Genomic DNA, 16,668 nt, shown 5'->3' with positions numbered 1-16,668 from the left:
CCGTGAGCCATGGCCGCTGAGCCTGCGCGTCCGGAGCCTGTGCCCCGCAACGGGAGGGGCCGCAACAGTGAGAGGCCCGCTTACCGCAAAAAAAAAAAAAAGAAAAGCTGCTATGGTTTTTAAGTAAAGCAATTAGGGCATCATAAGAGGGCCATGGAGGATGAGTGAGAGAAGAGTAAGACTGGAAGCAGGGAGAATAGTGGGAAGTTACTGTGGTAGTCTAGGTACAAAAGGATGAACGTGAACTGAGCAGTGCAAGTATGGAAGGAAAAAAAGAGCTAGAACGAGAAATGTTGAAAACAAAGCACTGGTGAGTTCTAATGACTAATTCAGTACGGAAGAAGGAGGAACCAAAGGCAATACAGGGCTTGGCTTAACCAGGAGAACGGGAGTATAATCAGGTGGCGTATGTTTCCTTATTCGGCTCTAAGGAAGAGCTCTGGCATGAAGATTGTTCATCACATCTTGTTTTCCAGTTGCGATGCTAACTTATTTTCTTTAATATTGTAAAATTTGGACGATAATCATCACCTCTGTGAGATTCCAAGAGAGAGAAAACAAAACAAAATAGAAACCCCTTTCCACCGTTGAAGATTGATTGCAAGCTTTAGCAATGCCCAAGAGGCATCTCTGCAGAGGCAGCATATAGTAGGAACTTGACAGTTCCTCTGTTACGTCACCTAGTAGGTCTAACACACCATATACAATTTATTACCTAATTCCTGTGAAACTTGGTGACAGCTTCAGATAAAAGGGAAATATGTATCCTGAGAGGGGAAACTCACAGGCTTTCTTCTTAATTTGGAAAAACAGAGTTTGGGGTTTTGTGGTAACTATAATACCACTTCCTTCTTAGGAATATCAGTATCTCCAAGTATTTTTTTTCTAATATGCACAAGCAACATAACATCAGGAAGTTCTTAGAAAACAAACCTGCATTAAAACAAAGTTACATACTGAACATTATCCTTAAATATACGTTTTAGCATCAGAACTGAAAGAAAGGCTATGTATTACTAAGTCATTAGTAGTGGCACTAATCCTATTTGTTTCCTGAGTCACCAAATTGGCAGCTAATAGCACTACCACCCCCAGACAAGAAGAGGCTTGACAGTGCAGACACCATGAGGTGAATTACCTGTCCAATGTAGAGAAGAGCTCTTATAGCCAAATTAAAGAAGAATCTAAGACCAATTGGCCAGGATTACAGAAAATAATACACAAAGAGTGAAAAGAAAAATTTTAAAAAGCCATGCAATAGATTTGCGGCCTCACATACCTGGCATCAAGGAACCTTGATCTTAAAATCATAACTGCTTCACAAGTGCTTTGTTTGAGCTGCATCTGAATGGAACTAAATTTTCGATGGATGATGCCCACCATTCTTTCAATCTCTTTTGGGGAAATGGGACGTGTTCTACTCTGCTCTCGGAGAAGGTTCATCACGTGTGTAGTGAATTCATTACATGCCTGTAAGGGGAAAAAAATCACTCCTTAGGAATCTGGTATTTTGTATTATCACACCCAGACATTAACTCATCTGAATTTCTACCTCATTTGCAGTTGCCAATGGCATTATGCAGTAGGTAGGGTAAAATGAAAACTAAGACACTTGTGAAATGGCAGTGATAGTTAGATGGGGCGCAAGAATTCTGAAACTATGAATGGCCAGGCATGCAAGGGAAGCACAGCACTCAACTGCCCTTCCCACCACCCTTGTCCCTGTTCCAAGATGAGGTTTTCCCACTGGAGGATGCTCTCCACCAACTGCTATATGTAAGTACAAATATATGTTAATTGTTAATACTAAGCGCCTCCTATTTTCTTTGGGGTTTTACATTTATTCCACAAATGTTTACTGAAGCACTATGAAGTTCAAATTCCTCCAAGAGCGATTAAGGACACATAAACGAGCAAGATGTGGACCTGACTTTCAGTGCAATAAAATATACAAAAAAAGAATTCTTAAACAAGGCAGACCATGTAAAGTATCACAGGAAAATATGAGTAAGTGCTTCCTAAGTTCCAAGGAGGAAGTATTCTCATCTGGAAGCAGAGATCACTTCATGGGAAAAGTGACATTAGGGCTTTAAAGGATGGGTAAGATTTTTGAAAGGTGGAATAAAGGTGGAAATCAAGAGGAATTTCAGGCACAAGAAAATATCCTGGAAATCATGGTATATAGCAAGTCCACAGGGACACAGAGAATATGTAAAGGAGAAGAGGGAATTCAGATTTGCACTAGCATGTAAAGGGCCTCTGATACCATGCCAATGTCCTAGGACAATTTAGCTGTGGTGTGGGCCTTATTTGTGGATATATGCCATTCCTAAAGCATGGGTAAAGCAGCTCAGCTCCTCAGGGGAGGGGCAGCAGGAAAATAAGGATCAGATTTGGGTCTCAAACTTTTTAGTTAACAATCCTCAGTCCCTGTCTCTTTCAGCCCACCTATATTTAGATCTATAAAACCACATAATTGGGCCTACACAGAAATCCAGTATTGCCTTGGTAAATAAAGCATCTGTCTGTATCTCTGGATAAAAAGAACATCTTCTGGCATTTTTGTTTAAAAAAAAGACAGGAGATTCTGCACCTTACTGCACAGATGCCCCTAGTAGGGTGAGTAGACAGAACAATCACTGATCATGGCAAGATGCATTCTGAAGATATAATAATGTCCACTTCCCTACAGATATCCCGAACATACAGCAAATGATGGTTTTTCTAACTGCTCATTAGAGAACTAACCTTTTAAGTACACTGGCTGTTTCAGTTACTTTAAGCTTTTATGGAGCTTTTATATAAATATTTCTAAGGTGAGGTAAAATGAGTCTGGCTTACCAAAGTTTTTTTAAAATATGTTTAAGTCTTAAGAATTTTAAAGTTCCTTGTGAGTGGTGACTCTGGGATTCTTCAGAGTATAGATTTGTGCAACACACACAGTAGGCATCCAATAAACATCTATGGATTACATCTACATCTATGTATCTATTACATCTATTGTATTACAATTCAAGAGTAATGTTGATTAATATCTGTAAATACATTATCCCTGAACCTTTGTAAGTGAAGGATTTTTAACCTGCAGTCCATGGATAGGTTTAGAATGTCCATGACTCCCTGAAATCTTATTCAAGTTGTGTGCACATCTGTCTTTCCCGAGGAGACAATCTGTGGGGTTTTTGTTTGTTTTCGTTTCAGATTCTCAGCCAGTCTATAATTTTAAAAGTCTAAGAATTACTGTCCTAGGTTTTGGCACAGTAAAACATTAAGGAACTTTGCAGCTCTAAAATCGGAAGTTCTTTCCATCTTTAAGGAAACCATAATAAAGAAAAGTAAATTTAAGATTTTCCCCACTGTATTGTCAACTTAAACTATTTTGTGCCAAGCTGAAAATAGGTGGTCACCCTGTCAAGAAATATATGTACAGATCTTTTTTTCTTGTACAATACTTTCCCTAAAGAATGTTCATATAATTTCAAATTACATAATTTAATAAACACTAGCCCTCAGTTTTCTTATTAGTAAAATGAAGGAAAGTAAACTAGAACAGCAAACTGGAATCAGCAAGTTCTGACAGACACTTCTACAGCTAGTTCCAAAAAATGTTAATACAGTATGTTTGGGAAATATGGGGCTAACCAAAATTTTAAATGCTTTTTTTTTTTTGAGGGGGGAGGGGGCAGGATTCCTCAGTACTTCCAGTATGCCAATATGCATCATAAATCTTCAAAGGAGAATGGTATATCCAACTTTTCCCAAATAAATTTGGTCACAAAACCTCTTTTCTCTAGAGCAGTGCTGTCTAAAAGAAATACATTGTGAGCCACATATGAAAAAAAATATGGGGGGTCATTTAATGTTTTTTCTACTGCACTGATTATTTTCTAAATGTGGTTTATTTTTCTCATATGAAATGTAAAATTTTTCTAACAGCCACATTAAAAAATAAGAATCAGGTGAAATTAATTTTAATAATATATTTTATTTAACCCAATATATGAAAAATATTAACATTTCAACACATAATCAAGATCTTTAGATAACTGTTAATGAGATATGTTACATTCTTTTTTTCATACACTTTGAAAACCAGTATATATTTACATTTACAGCACATCTCGGTCCAGATTAGCTAGATTTCAAGGGCTCAATAGCTACATATGACTAGTGGCAACCGTATTGGACAGCACAGCTCTACAGCATCTTGTGGACCAATGTACTAAGTAAGAAAAGCTCTTTGGGAAACAGTATACTTAGTAATCTCTGATGTTTCTTTTTTATTCTTCATCACCATGCATTCACACAAACCCACAAAAAAAAAGGCAGTTTCACTTAGGAATGTCCTTGATGAAGCAAGAGAAATCATTCATTTTATTACATCTCAATCCTTGACTACGACTTTAATATTCTGTGTGATAAAGTGGGAAACACCAAAAGCACTTCAATTGCTTATCGAAGGATGGTTGTCTTGAGAAAAAACACTTGTGCGATAGTTTAAGTTGTGAGCCGATGCTGTCTTTTTCAGGGAACACCATTTTTATTTGAAAGCGAAATCAACAAATTATAATTATTCAGACTTGGGTATTTCGCAGATATTTTCTCAAAAATGAACCAAGCAAGCCTGTCACATCAAGGAAAACAGCTGACAACAGTTGTGCCAATGATGAAATTTGACTTTTCAAGTGAAAATTATAATTTTGGAAAACTTGCATCCACTACCTTGAGCTTGATAGTTTCCTAGCAGACTTTCTGAATAATTTGGTGTTGATATTAGTAAATATGATATTTTGGTATTATATAATGTAAAGTGTTAACATTAGAAGATGTACATAACTCAGTGAAACAATATTTTCCAAATGATCAAAGCATTATGTTACAAAAAAATGCATAGGTAGAAGATCCATTCAAAGTGCACCCTAGACCAAGTTTAAAGGAATTTAAAGGATTTTTTTTTTAAAGGAATTCCTTTAAAGGAATTTTAAAGGATTTTAAAGGAAGGGAGTACAAAAAGTTGATATGATTTCAGATTCACTATAACTAACCTTTAAGACAATACAACTTGTCAAGTTTTGGTATAATATCAGAGAAAAGTATCCATAATTAACAGAAAGGCTATTAATACACTCCTCCCTTTTCCAATGACATCTTTGTGTGAGGCCAGGTGTTCTTCATATACTTCAACCACAAGACAGGAGACTGACCGTAGAAGCACATATAACAATCCAGGTGACTTCTTTTAAGCCCAACATTAAAAAGTTTTGCAAAAATGTAAAAGCAGTGCCACTCTTCTCACTAAATGTTGAGGGCTTTTTGGCAAACACAGACTTTTAAAAATATTATAGTGAATAGATAATAGTTTATCATTGTTTCTTAAATACATACTTTTATTTTTTCACAGTTTTAACTTCTATTATAATAAATGCTGATAGATACAACGCACTGAACAAAAGCTCTTAGGGGGTCTCCAATAATTTTTAAGAATTCAAGTCATGGGCTTCTCTGGTGGTGCAGTGGTTAAGAATCCGCCTGCCAATGCAGGGAACATGGGTTCAAGCCCTGGTCCAGGAAGATCCCATATGCCGTGGAGCAACTAAGCCCATGCACCACAACTACTGAGCCTGTGCTCTAGAGCCCGCAAGCCACAACTACTGAAGCCCGCGTGCCTAGAGTCCATGCTCTGCAACAAGAGAAGCCACTGCAGTGGAAAGCCCATGCACCGCAATGAAGAGTAGCCCCTGCTCTCCGCAACTAGAGAAAGCCCGCGTGCAGCAACGAAGACCCAACGCAGCCAAAAATAAATAAATTAAATAAATTAAAAAAAAAAAATGAATTCAAGTCCTAAGACCAAAACGTTTGAGAACTAGCTGTACTGGAGTATTTCTAATTTGCACATGTAATAATGCTAATTCCTACAAACCTAGCTCACACATTATGGTAACATATATCTATGACAGAGTGTATGTCTTGATAAATAATTCAAGACTCCTGTGTGTGATACCTGAGGGGTTTTTTTTGTTTTCTGTTTGTTTCAGCTTTCCTCTGGCTCTCAGTTTTTCTCTGGCTATATTTTAATCTCTTCAGAATGAATGTTTGCCTATCGTTTCTAAGAAGCAGCCACAGGCTTGTGTGAAAAAAAGTGTTAAGTGTTAAAAGCAAAAAGTTTCTGCAGCTAAAAACTCATAATTTCCTAAAACATTTGCTGAATGTCTCACAACTTATTAAGTGAAGTCATCTATGAATGCAAATGCTGATTAGCAATTTGGCAATAGCCCAACATTCACAGAATTCACATAGCTTTTCTTTAAACCAGTAGTTCATACATGATTAATTAGAACATCTCATTTATGTAGTGTGCACTTTAGCTCATTACTCTAAGTAAAATTCGTTAAGTATTTACATTTAGATAATTAAAATCCGGGTACACCCTTAAGAAAGATGCATACACTTTAGGCAAAGTGATTTTTTTCCTTTATACCACTGAAAGTAAATTACAGCCTCATTTACAGCATCATGTGTACCAGTTTCAGAGCAGAGCATAGTACTGCCTCATCTCCAGATCCTTAAAAGATATACATTTTTTAAACATATAAGTGCAGTAAGAATGATCAAATGATTGCAGAGTTGTTTTGAAGGGCCACACACTAGCATCAATGCTGTTTAAAATGTAAGATGCTCACTTCAAACATTTATCATATCCTCTGTCATACCTATAAGACTATATTATGAAAATAGACATTGGAAAAAATTTTCATTGCCTTATTATTTTTCCAAGTAAAATTGTCAGTTAAGAATTTTCTGGTCAATGTCCACAATACAAATGTAGAAACAACTTGGTCAATTGGGAGATTTAGGAAAGAAGAGTTTTTTTTTTGAAAGAAGAGTTTTGATTCCTTGAATTTTCTGAATAACGAGTAATGGCAAAAACCTCTTTTTCTCTTAATCCAGCTGTTGAAAATTATCTAGGATGCATTGTTTTACATCCTAGATAATTTCTGTTTACAATGTAACAAAAATGTATGTTTTGTTTAAAACATACATTGTAATAACATAAAGTGTGGAATGCTTCATCTGATAAAAAATATTTTCAACCAATTCTTATTATGAGCCTTTCTCTCCTTGCCATTTGTTCCTTTCTCCTTAAAAATACAAACCAAGTAATATAATGGAGGATTTGAAATATCTGGATTTTTTATAATGTTGTTAATGATATTTGTTAGCTAGTAAAACTATATCCTCGATATCTATATGTATTTGGATTTACACTCAAAATTAGTTTTCAGGGTTTTGTTTGTTTTGTGGTGATGCTTTTTTCGGTGGTGAATTCAAGATTCAACCCCTTTCTTGCCTGTAAGTTCACATCACTGAACATAAAAATGTAAAATCAGACGGTGAGCAAGCACTTATTTTTGAGGAAGTTTTAAAATGGTTCATGATCAAATCTAAAAACTGAACTGGCCTTTTGTAACCATCTAGAGAAGCTGATTGCAGACAACAGATCGTAACACTCTCTATGCTAAAAATCCACTCTTCAAAGAAAGAATAAATCTCTATTAAAAGCTGATGATTCTCTAATTTGCAAGCATCCGTTTTCTAGATGTCTTTATAACCTTGCAAGTAACTCTAGTCCAGTATTACAGATTTTGTATTTATGTAATGCTTATTAAATCAACAAATTATTCTTGTTTTAGGATAAGAGTCAACATTGAAAGATACTTTCTAAGCCAACTAGAATGAGACCAATATGCCTAAGAAACAGCTGCAAAGATGAAATATCTATCTTTTTTTTTAATCGGAGTATAGTTGGTTTACAATGTTGTATTAGTTTCTGCTGTACAGTAAAGTGAATCAGTTATACATATACATATAACCACTCTTTTTTAGATTCTATCGTACCTCAACAAGTCTCAACGTAATCACGTGGTTTATGGACCTATCTCATGAGGGTTTTGTAAGGATTATATTATATAATACATGTTAAGTTCTTTGAAGAGTCTGGAACACAATTAACACTTAATAAATGGCAGTTATTGTTGAAAATAGAAATGACAATTTTATGAAATTCATATTGTGTTTGTCATTCTGCAAGTAAGTCCCTACTCTGATTACCTAATATAGTTGTGTCTTCCCATTGCCAGAATAAATACAAACACTGCTTCCAAAGAAATTGAAAAGAAAAGTATTCAAATATAAAACAATTCATTTCATTAATCAAGTTTGTGGTCAAAGATACATTTGGTACAAAGAGCCAATAGACTAGAAACTTGGAGAAAAAAAGGGAACACTCAAACACTCCTTCCAGCCAAGGAAAAGACGCAGCGTGAAAGCTGACAAGAAGTAAAACCCTTCTCTTGGAGCAATGAATGGCAAAGTCTTGTTTGGGAAAAATAAATATAAAGTTTACATCAGGTAGTACCCTTTTACCTTTCCTGCTATTTGTTTTTTTTTTTTTTTTGCTATTAAGAAAATAGCAAAATAGGATTAGGAGTTTGTGGGTTACACAATCTCTAATGTAATAACATCAGCATTTTAAAACCTGATTAAAAAAAATTCTTTACAAGCAAAGGAGATCTTGCCAGCAAATATAAACACACAAAAAGAGCCTCAAAAAGCACAAGGCCATGATGCCTTTAAGTGGTTTAGGTTGCACACTCGTTCTCCATTCCCCCTGCAATCCCCTGTAATCGGAAAGTCCTCTATTAGCTAAACAGTACCTAATTGGTCTTGAGCACACTGAGTGTACATGCGTGGCTCCAGTGCTTTACCTGATTTGAGGTGAATTCAAAAGACATCTGCGAACTCAGAAAGCACGTTCCCAGATGGTTGGGGGAGGGTTGGGACCCTTACAACACTTTTGCCTTCAGCAAAAATGTATTTCAATATAATTATAGGAGATAGCTTTCAATATGTCATCTCTGTTATAGCAGCTGTAAATTATGAAGTGAATTGCTTGTGTACAAGCACTTCTGGTACAAGCAAAGTGGGAGAACTGCATAAGGCATGATATATATCTTTTCTTTTTTAACTGAGAACAAATCTCTAAGTCAAATTTCATTCGCAAAAACCAATGTATCCATTTCCCTTTGGTAGAGAGGTAGAGGAAACAAGACCCTCAATTCTTTAAAACAGGCTTCCCAGGACCCTTGGCTCAAGTTCATTAGGAATTCACCTATCCTAATAGTTGGGTCTTTAATCATAAGAGCATATTTGAAAGATACAGTAAAAACATTTTTCAAAACTTGTAGCTAGTCCCATCCCATAGTTCAGGATGCCATATAAGCCTCCATTGTCTGGCTGCCTTTGGGTCTTATAATTATATGGGGATCCCATGTGTACAAAATAAAAAAATTTGTTTTCCTCCTTTTAAAACAAAAAACTTGTAGCTAATCAACAAGAAGACAAGCAACCAGGTCTTCCTCCCAGCTAAAGAGGAAGGCAGTGCAACCAAGACAAAAGCATTACAACACAGTTGCTGCAAGCTTTGAAAAATTATCATATTCCTCTTGGTCGTCAGGATCAACAAAAGTAAAATAGTTTTGGTTTTCCTTTTAGGTGATAGTAATATTCAAGAATCTTACTTTAATATATATTCTATGCCTAATATTTCAAAAGCATTTATAAGTGAAGCTAGATGGTTCTCATTAAGAAGCATTACATCTGAGCCTATGTAATGTAAACACATGATCAAAGGACATTTTCTGGAGAAAAAAAAAAGGACAGGATTTTAAAAAACAGTACCATTCCTAAAACATACACAGAAAGCTGAGCCTTGCAGCTTGGATTTAATTTTGCTCTAACTGTAGCTCTAGTCTGCTTAGCTTTGTAAATGTGGCTGCGTTTATAAGGTACTTTAATTTACTGCAGTGGTGGTGTTTGTTAATTTTATGGCAATCTAAATCTAAACAGGCTTCAGATACATTTTCATTACAGCTTCATTGCAAAACACAGTGGAGTGAACAGCTCTAAAATTCCAATGTTGTTTATTTCTTTTAGTAAAAGACTCAACACAATTTTCTGACAAAGCCTCTGCCTTAACATATATGTTCTTCCTATTTACTAATAAGCTTTCTGTCACTCAAAGTACCCATGTTCATGTACTTTTAGGAGGAAAAATATAATGTCTGTAAAGTGATTAAAATAGTTGTTTATTTTTCTATCTCTACTCTGATCCTATCCCAAATGCAATCCAACATGGGCAAATAAGAGAAAAATCAGAACGTATCTGAATTATTCGCAAACTGTAATTGTTAAAAACAAGGTAAGAGACCCAAAAGGGAGTCACTTTTGCTATGCCCCAAGTTTCAGCGTCTCCTAGGAATGTAATCTTAAACCAGTCAATCTGGAACTACTGGGCCAGCACCCATGAGGTCATCTGCCTGACAGACTCTGCCAGGACCTAAGGGAAGGCGACCTTGCCACAACGGACCCTCTTTTTGCTAGTATCACTTGCTCGTCCCACTCTTGTCTGCCTGTAAGAGTCTTTCATCTTGTACAGCTCCTGGGAGCCCCTTTCTATGTGCTAGATGAGATACTGTTCAATTCATGAATCGCTGAATGAAGCTAATAAGATCTTTAAAATTTGGTTGTATTTTATTCTTTAACATACATAAGTAGCAGCATAATTCAATGGAAAAAGAAGGCATATTGTCAGAAACTGATTTCAAAACCTGATTCTGACACTAACTAGATGTGTGACACTGGACAAATTACTTCACCTAAGTCTCATTTTCTCATCTGTAAAATGTAAATTATAATGCCACCATCTAGTTTAGAAATGCCACCCCTTCATCTCAGTTCTTCGTAGCCCTTCTAGTAACGCCAAAGTATATCCCTGAAAGTTCTATCTCAGATAAAGCCCTGTATCCCAAAAATATGAAAAGAAAAGACCATCTTATGTCAACTCACTGATCTGAACAAACTTAGGAACTACAGACAGAAGAGCAATAAAAGCCAGCTTCAAAGACAGCTCAAGAGAACTAAATGCTGCTATGTTCTTTCTAAAACAATTCAGAACCTACAGGAGAAAAATTGTAAACTAAATTTCTGTTGAATCAGCCAACTAGTCATGATACTTTATTTGTCCGTAATACTGCAAAGATTTCATATTATCTATATTTTTCCTTCTGAAAGTGTTAAAAATGAGAAAGGAAATATACATTCAGTGGTTTTTTATTAGGCTACTGAACATATCTAGAAATAAGATTCATGATTACATTTAAAATCTCTGATATTTAAAACAAAAATACATACTGTAGATTAGTCTATGAAGAACTTGTGTGCACATGTGTATTTTTAAAGCAAACAAAACAAAACAAAAACCTTGGTGAAAATGACTGACGCCAGATTCACCCAACTTCCAACAGGGCTAAAGGGAGAAAATAAGGAGGCTGGTGTGAAGAAACATGGCAGAAGATAGTAAGGAATTTCTTAATTTCTCAGCTAAAAAGATGAGCCATTTGACCCCTAATACTATAGATCTTTCCATGCAAGGTGACTCATAGTATTTATTTAGTAAGTACGTACAGATGTATTAACATAAAGTTATGCAATTAGGGTTATACTACAAATTAGAGTTGTTTTCTACTGTTTATGCTCAGGGCAACCTTTTCAACCATGACTTATTTTGTTTACTCTCAATTATTCATATGTCAACTCAGAAAGCTCAATTTTTTTCATATATATACACAAGACCACTTTTCCAAAATTCTTATTTGCATATCTTCTACCAAAAATTATTCCTATGAATGAGACTAGAGATACAGTATGAGATCCCAGAAAGCCTACTCAGAAAAAAGATAATGTCTTATAATATTAATTTATATTGTATTTTAACATAAAGCTACATAAATCTTTCTACCATTCCTCAAAACACACTCACCTCTGGGACAGAATCCAGCATTTTTTTAATAATACCATATCCAGAATATTAGAGAAGGCAATGAAAATAATAACATATACAACTGAAACTTTACAGGGAACTTAGAAGAAAAATCAATATCAAAACTGACCAGGGCATCACACTAAGGTGTTTGGACTTTAATAAATGCCTGACTACATAGTGAAGAATTTATGGGTGAAATGACATGATGCCTAGGACTTATTTTAAAATACTCTACCCACCCACCCCCAAAAAAAGAGTGGGGGCAAGGGGAGATAGACAAAATAAGATTGACAGAATGTTGATAACTATTTACCTGGATGATGAGTATCTAGGCAGTTCCTTATTTTAGGTTGAACTCTATAAAAATGCTAATACACAACTGTTTATGACATAAAAACTTGTTAATTTCATAGCATTCAGCTTAATATTCTCTTTATTTTGGGCACATTTAAACATTTCCATAATAATTTTTTTAAATTACCTTTCAGTGAGAATTCCTCAAACTAAGCAGGTTTTTAAACGAACAACTAAAATATGTTTAAAATGAACCACCAACATTTTACCTTGTCTCACTGAATCTAAGACTTACTTATTTTTCCCCACATTTTAACATCTCTGAAGTTTGGAAGCATTTCACTATCAATGGCATGTTATACTTCAATTGGGCAGTTAATTTTTTCTTGGTGGTGGTACATAACACCATGATACGGCTTAAAATCAAAGATATCTTAGATTCAAAGAAGTACAGTTAATATAATTGCTGAGAATAGCATTTTTAATCCATACTTTCTTTCTAATCAGGAATTTAGCACACAATGCCTAGTGTTCTCTGCCCCAGGAAACCTGTAATTATCTTGGGAGGTCTCCTCAAAGAGAAAGGCCAGAACCTGCTTACTTTGTGAAGTTAGCTCCTTCCCTTTAGCCTGGCATAATCCTGAAGAATTAATTCCTAGGAGGATTCTGTAGCTCACCGCATAGCAGGCAGAGCTCACTATGCAATGCTTCCCTTTAAAAGTTGTTATAATAGCTATGAATGAGGCCAGTGCATAACTGTTAATGATAGAGAGCTTTGACGAGCACCAAGCAGTGAGGTTAGAGGGGAAGGATGGCTGCAGGTGTGGTAGTAAGGGCATGTAAATGTGAGGAATGAGTAAAACAAATTGATGGGATAAAACAGGTTTAGCTTCACCTCTAAAATTGCAAAGGGACTTCATTTCATGAATCCAACAACTCACTTGGATTTTTGCATTGACCTTATTTATTCTGCTCTTTCTGTTAACACCTACCCCTCACAGCCCTCAGAATTAGTTAGCGCAGTCTGTCAGAAGAGCAATAGAGGGTTTGTGTAGGACTATGAGAGTGGCGGCTGCTGACCTGTTCATATTTCTCCAGTTCTGTGTGATAGATTTGTCTGATCTGGGTCAATTTGGCTCTGTAATCTGAGTGTTCAATAGAGTTATCTGAAGAACCTCCAGAGGCTGCCGCGGCTGCAGCTGCTGCCGCCGATCCCCCACCTTTCTCAGGACCTGAAACCCCTTCTGCCAAAAGCATATTGTCCAGTCTCATTAGCTGGGGATCGGGAGGGTCCTCCTCCTGGGCTCCTCTGATGCTGAGACCTTCAAGGAAGAGAGAGAGAGACAGAGAGAGAAGAAGCGAGAAACAGGACAAACAGTGTGAGTATTTTATTTATTTGAGTAAATGATCAAACAACATCAGTGCACTACAATTCATTCTGAGAATTTCATTGCTCACATTTTATCAATAAGCATAAGTAAGTATGAAAATTCTTACTTCTGTGAAATTTCTAGTATGACCCTCTCTCAATATATCCCACACTGGATCCTTGGAAAAGAGTAACCCTGGATTCTCAGAATATTCTAACAGCCAATCTTCCCAGTTTTAGATGATTTAAGCAAAAATGGAAAGGGGTAAAAAATTCAAGATTTTGAGAAAGAAAAAAAATAATTCCAAGGATATGAAACAAACTCATCAAAAGGTAGTTATTTTGTTTCTCCATACAGTTGGAAAAACAGAATTTAAAATCCCGTAATTAATTCACAAGCTATGTCCAAAAATTAGAATATAAACAGGATTAGATGGGCTTTTCCATCATGTAATTTCAGGGAGAGAAGAGAAATACATACATTATAAGGGTAATTAGCTATGCTTTAAAAATATATATTATTAAATGAATTTGTTAAGCAACTGCCAGCAAACTATAAAACCAGGACACTACATACAGTATTGAAAACATACCATCAACATGGCAGTACAGTGCTGGACACAGTAGTCTCAATCTAATTTTGCTTTTAAATCAAGAACTTCCTAAGTGATGCCCAGTCAGCAACCTCATCTGCGTACTATAGATCACAGCTGACAATTCATAGGTTTAATCAGGTCACAGGCTTTCTGCCAAGATGTTTTCAACAACACAGAAGACAAAGTTTTAAAGTAATTATCATGGTATAAAAAGCGGTGGAGTCATGACAGCTCAAAATCAGCATTTTCATTAATGTGTAACATAATCTAAAATATCCCAGCCCAATTAACCTCCGTAAATCTGTTTAAAAGCAGGTTCCCCATACTAGTTACAAGGCATCTTGGGGAAGTGGGGGGGAGGAAGTTGGCATTTTGCAGGTCTGCATTTGGTGTCTGCCTTTTGCGTCTGTGCCTGTTGTTGTTTATCCACAGTGGTGCACACTCTGCGTCTAGTGTAACTTAACATGACAGTAACATCTATAAGCTGCCAAGTACTCAACTGAGCACCAGCTCTGCGATTTTATATGCTAACCTAAAACAACCATCAATTCTTTTTAAGAACAGATTTCATTCCTAGATGCCCTGAATTATACCCACAGCATGACAGAGCTCTTGGTTGCCTTAACTCAAATGAACAACTTTAATATCCTCCCTCAAAACACTTTAAAGCTGTCACTTTCATTTAAAAATATACTTCAGAATAATTTCAACTGGGTAATAAAACTAACTCACAATAATTTAAAATTATATCTGTTGCTTATTCAGAGGTAAATAAATAAAGTTTGAAAACCACAACATACTAAGACAATAAATTAATTTAGGGTACCAAAAAGTTAGATAACTCTCTTAAATCAGATAAAATTGGTATCAACACATTGCTGGTAATTAAAGATAGACAAACGTGTATTTGCTATTTCTTCTAGATCTAGAAGAAACTGCCAAATATTGGCTACATTAGTATTTTTAATTTAGCATCTTTGATTCTCTTCCCTTCACTTTGTTAGATGTTAAAATCTCATGGCCTAGAATCTCATGGCCTAGAATGCTTGTGGTTCCACATACCAAGTTTTCTGTGCATTTGGAATGAAGTAAGGACTCACTGAGCAACATCTTATCTTGTACTTTGGACTCTGTTTCATTTTTATATTATTTGTTTGGGAGTTCCTTAAGTTTCTCCTTTTTAGACTAAATTTTTGCTCACATTTTTGTATTTGTTGTTTCTTTTTTGTATTTACAGATATTGATGTTTCTCCTGGAAATTTATTTTTTTAATCTACCTTCAAGATTCTTCCGGGTTTCTAGTTTTCCCCTTGTACTTATACATATTGATCTTTTCCTTATGGACATTGGTGAGGTTCTGTAATAGTAAACCAACATACATAGTCAAAGTTATTACACTCCCCTGAACAGTGCGGCAAACAAGAAAAGATGCTCAATGACTAATACACAAGGAAATAGACTATAAGGAAGATAGAAGAAGGAAATTAGTCAGAAAGAAATGCAAAGGACACAAAGTAATCACCCATCTATAGCTCTTTTATACGTACCTAATATGTATATAACACCACCATACCAGTAGGAAGCAGCCCTTAAACTCAATAGTAGTGGACACATGTAAAAATAATTATAAGTATGTATTTTCAGCTGGTATAACATCCTCCCCTTGTGATGAATAATAACTCTTCTAAAATCATTAGTAAAAATAAATAAATAAAATCGTAAGTAAATCAACACAAATTTCATATTCCTTTGGATGAAAAGTACTAGAGCACTTCACAGTTAGGCAACGTTGAGAAGGTATTTATCAACACTGAAGTCATTTTCATAACTATAGTTGGAAAAGTGACTGGATTTCTTTCTCTATTAAACAGTCATGATTACGAATAATACCCAGTTTCCAAGATTATTTTTAATTTGAATATTTCTATTTATTTTTTTACTTTATATTCAAATTACTATTTTATCCCTCATCCTACCTACCTCACTGTTCCCTAGCTTACTAACCTGCCAAAGTCACACCTTCTGTTATGATGGCTTCCAGTCATAACACCCACTCCTGTAGGCACCTATAAACATCTTCGTGAACCTAAATTTACAAGAGCCAGAATGAATCAAACTGTGTGGTTATCAAAAGATCTTGATATCTTCAAACTGAAACTTGGGAAAACAATCATTTAAAAATTGAACATTGTTGTTTTTAATCCAAAACATACACTGGGACATTTTCAGAGGTTTTACATCTAGGCTCCTTGGTTATCACAGCACCACAAAGTTAAAAAACAACAACCCTATTTGGAATCTACTTATAACTACAACATTCATTTCAGTATCCCTAAGATTTAGACAAATCATATAAACAAAGTAAAACATTGTTTAACAATGAACTTGGCTTTGTTATAAGCCCACAGTTTCTGCATATCTTTCAGCAAATCCTAATTAGCTGTCTTTCAACATGCTGTGCACCTGCCCCACATATAATGGGAGAGAGCATCTGCATAGACGACTGCATTCGGAGGGCAATAAATAAA

General features: G+C 35.5%; 1 protein-coding gene across 6 annotated transcripts in view; it reads right to left on the bottom strand.

Moving 5' to 3' along the window:
• Positions 1 to 16,668, bottom strand: part of PBX3 (PBX homeobox 3) — a 230,906-nt gene that overhangs the window by 49,383 nt on the left and 164,855 nt on the right. For all 6 annotated transcript variants that reach the window (XM_065878600.1, XM_065878599.1, XM_065878595.1 and 3 more), the window contains 2 exons: positions 13,256 to 13,497; positions 1,280 to 1,470 (listed from right to left, as the gene is read on the bottom strand). In XM_065878600.1, coding sequence (XP_065734672.1) covers positions 1,280 to 1,470; positions 13,256 to 13,497 — 433 coding nt within the window. The remainder of the gene's footprint in view (positions 1 to 1,279; positions 1,471 to 13,255; positions 13,498 to 16,668) is intronic.

The sequence above is a fragment of the Phocoena phocoena genome, chromosome 6, assembly GCF_963924675.1.
Source record: "Phocoena phocoena chromosome 6, mPhoPho1.1, whole genome shotgun sequence".
Lineage (NCBI taxonomy): Eukaryota > Metazoa > Chordata > Mammalia > Artiodactyla > Phocoenidae > Phocoena > Phocoena phocoena.
The sequence above is the reverse complement of the archived record's forward strand: the minus strand, read 5'-3'. Positions and strand labels throughout refer to the sequence as shown.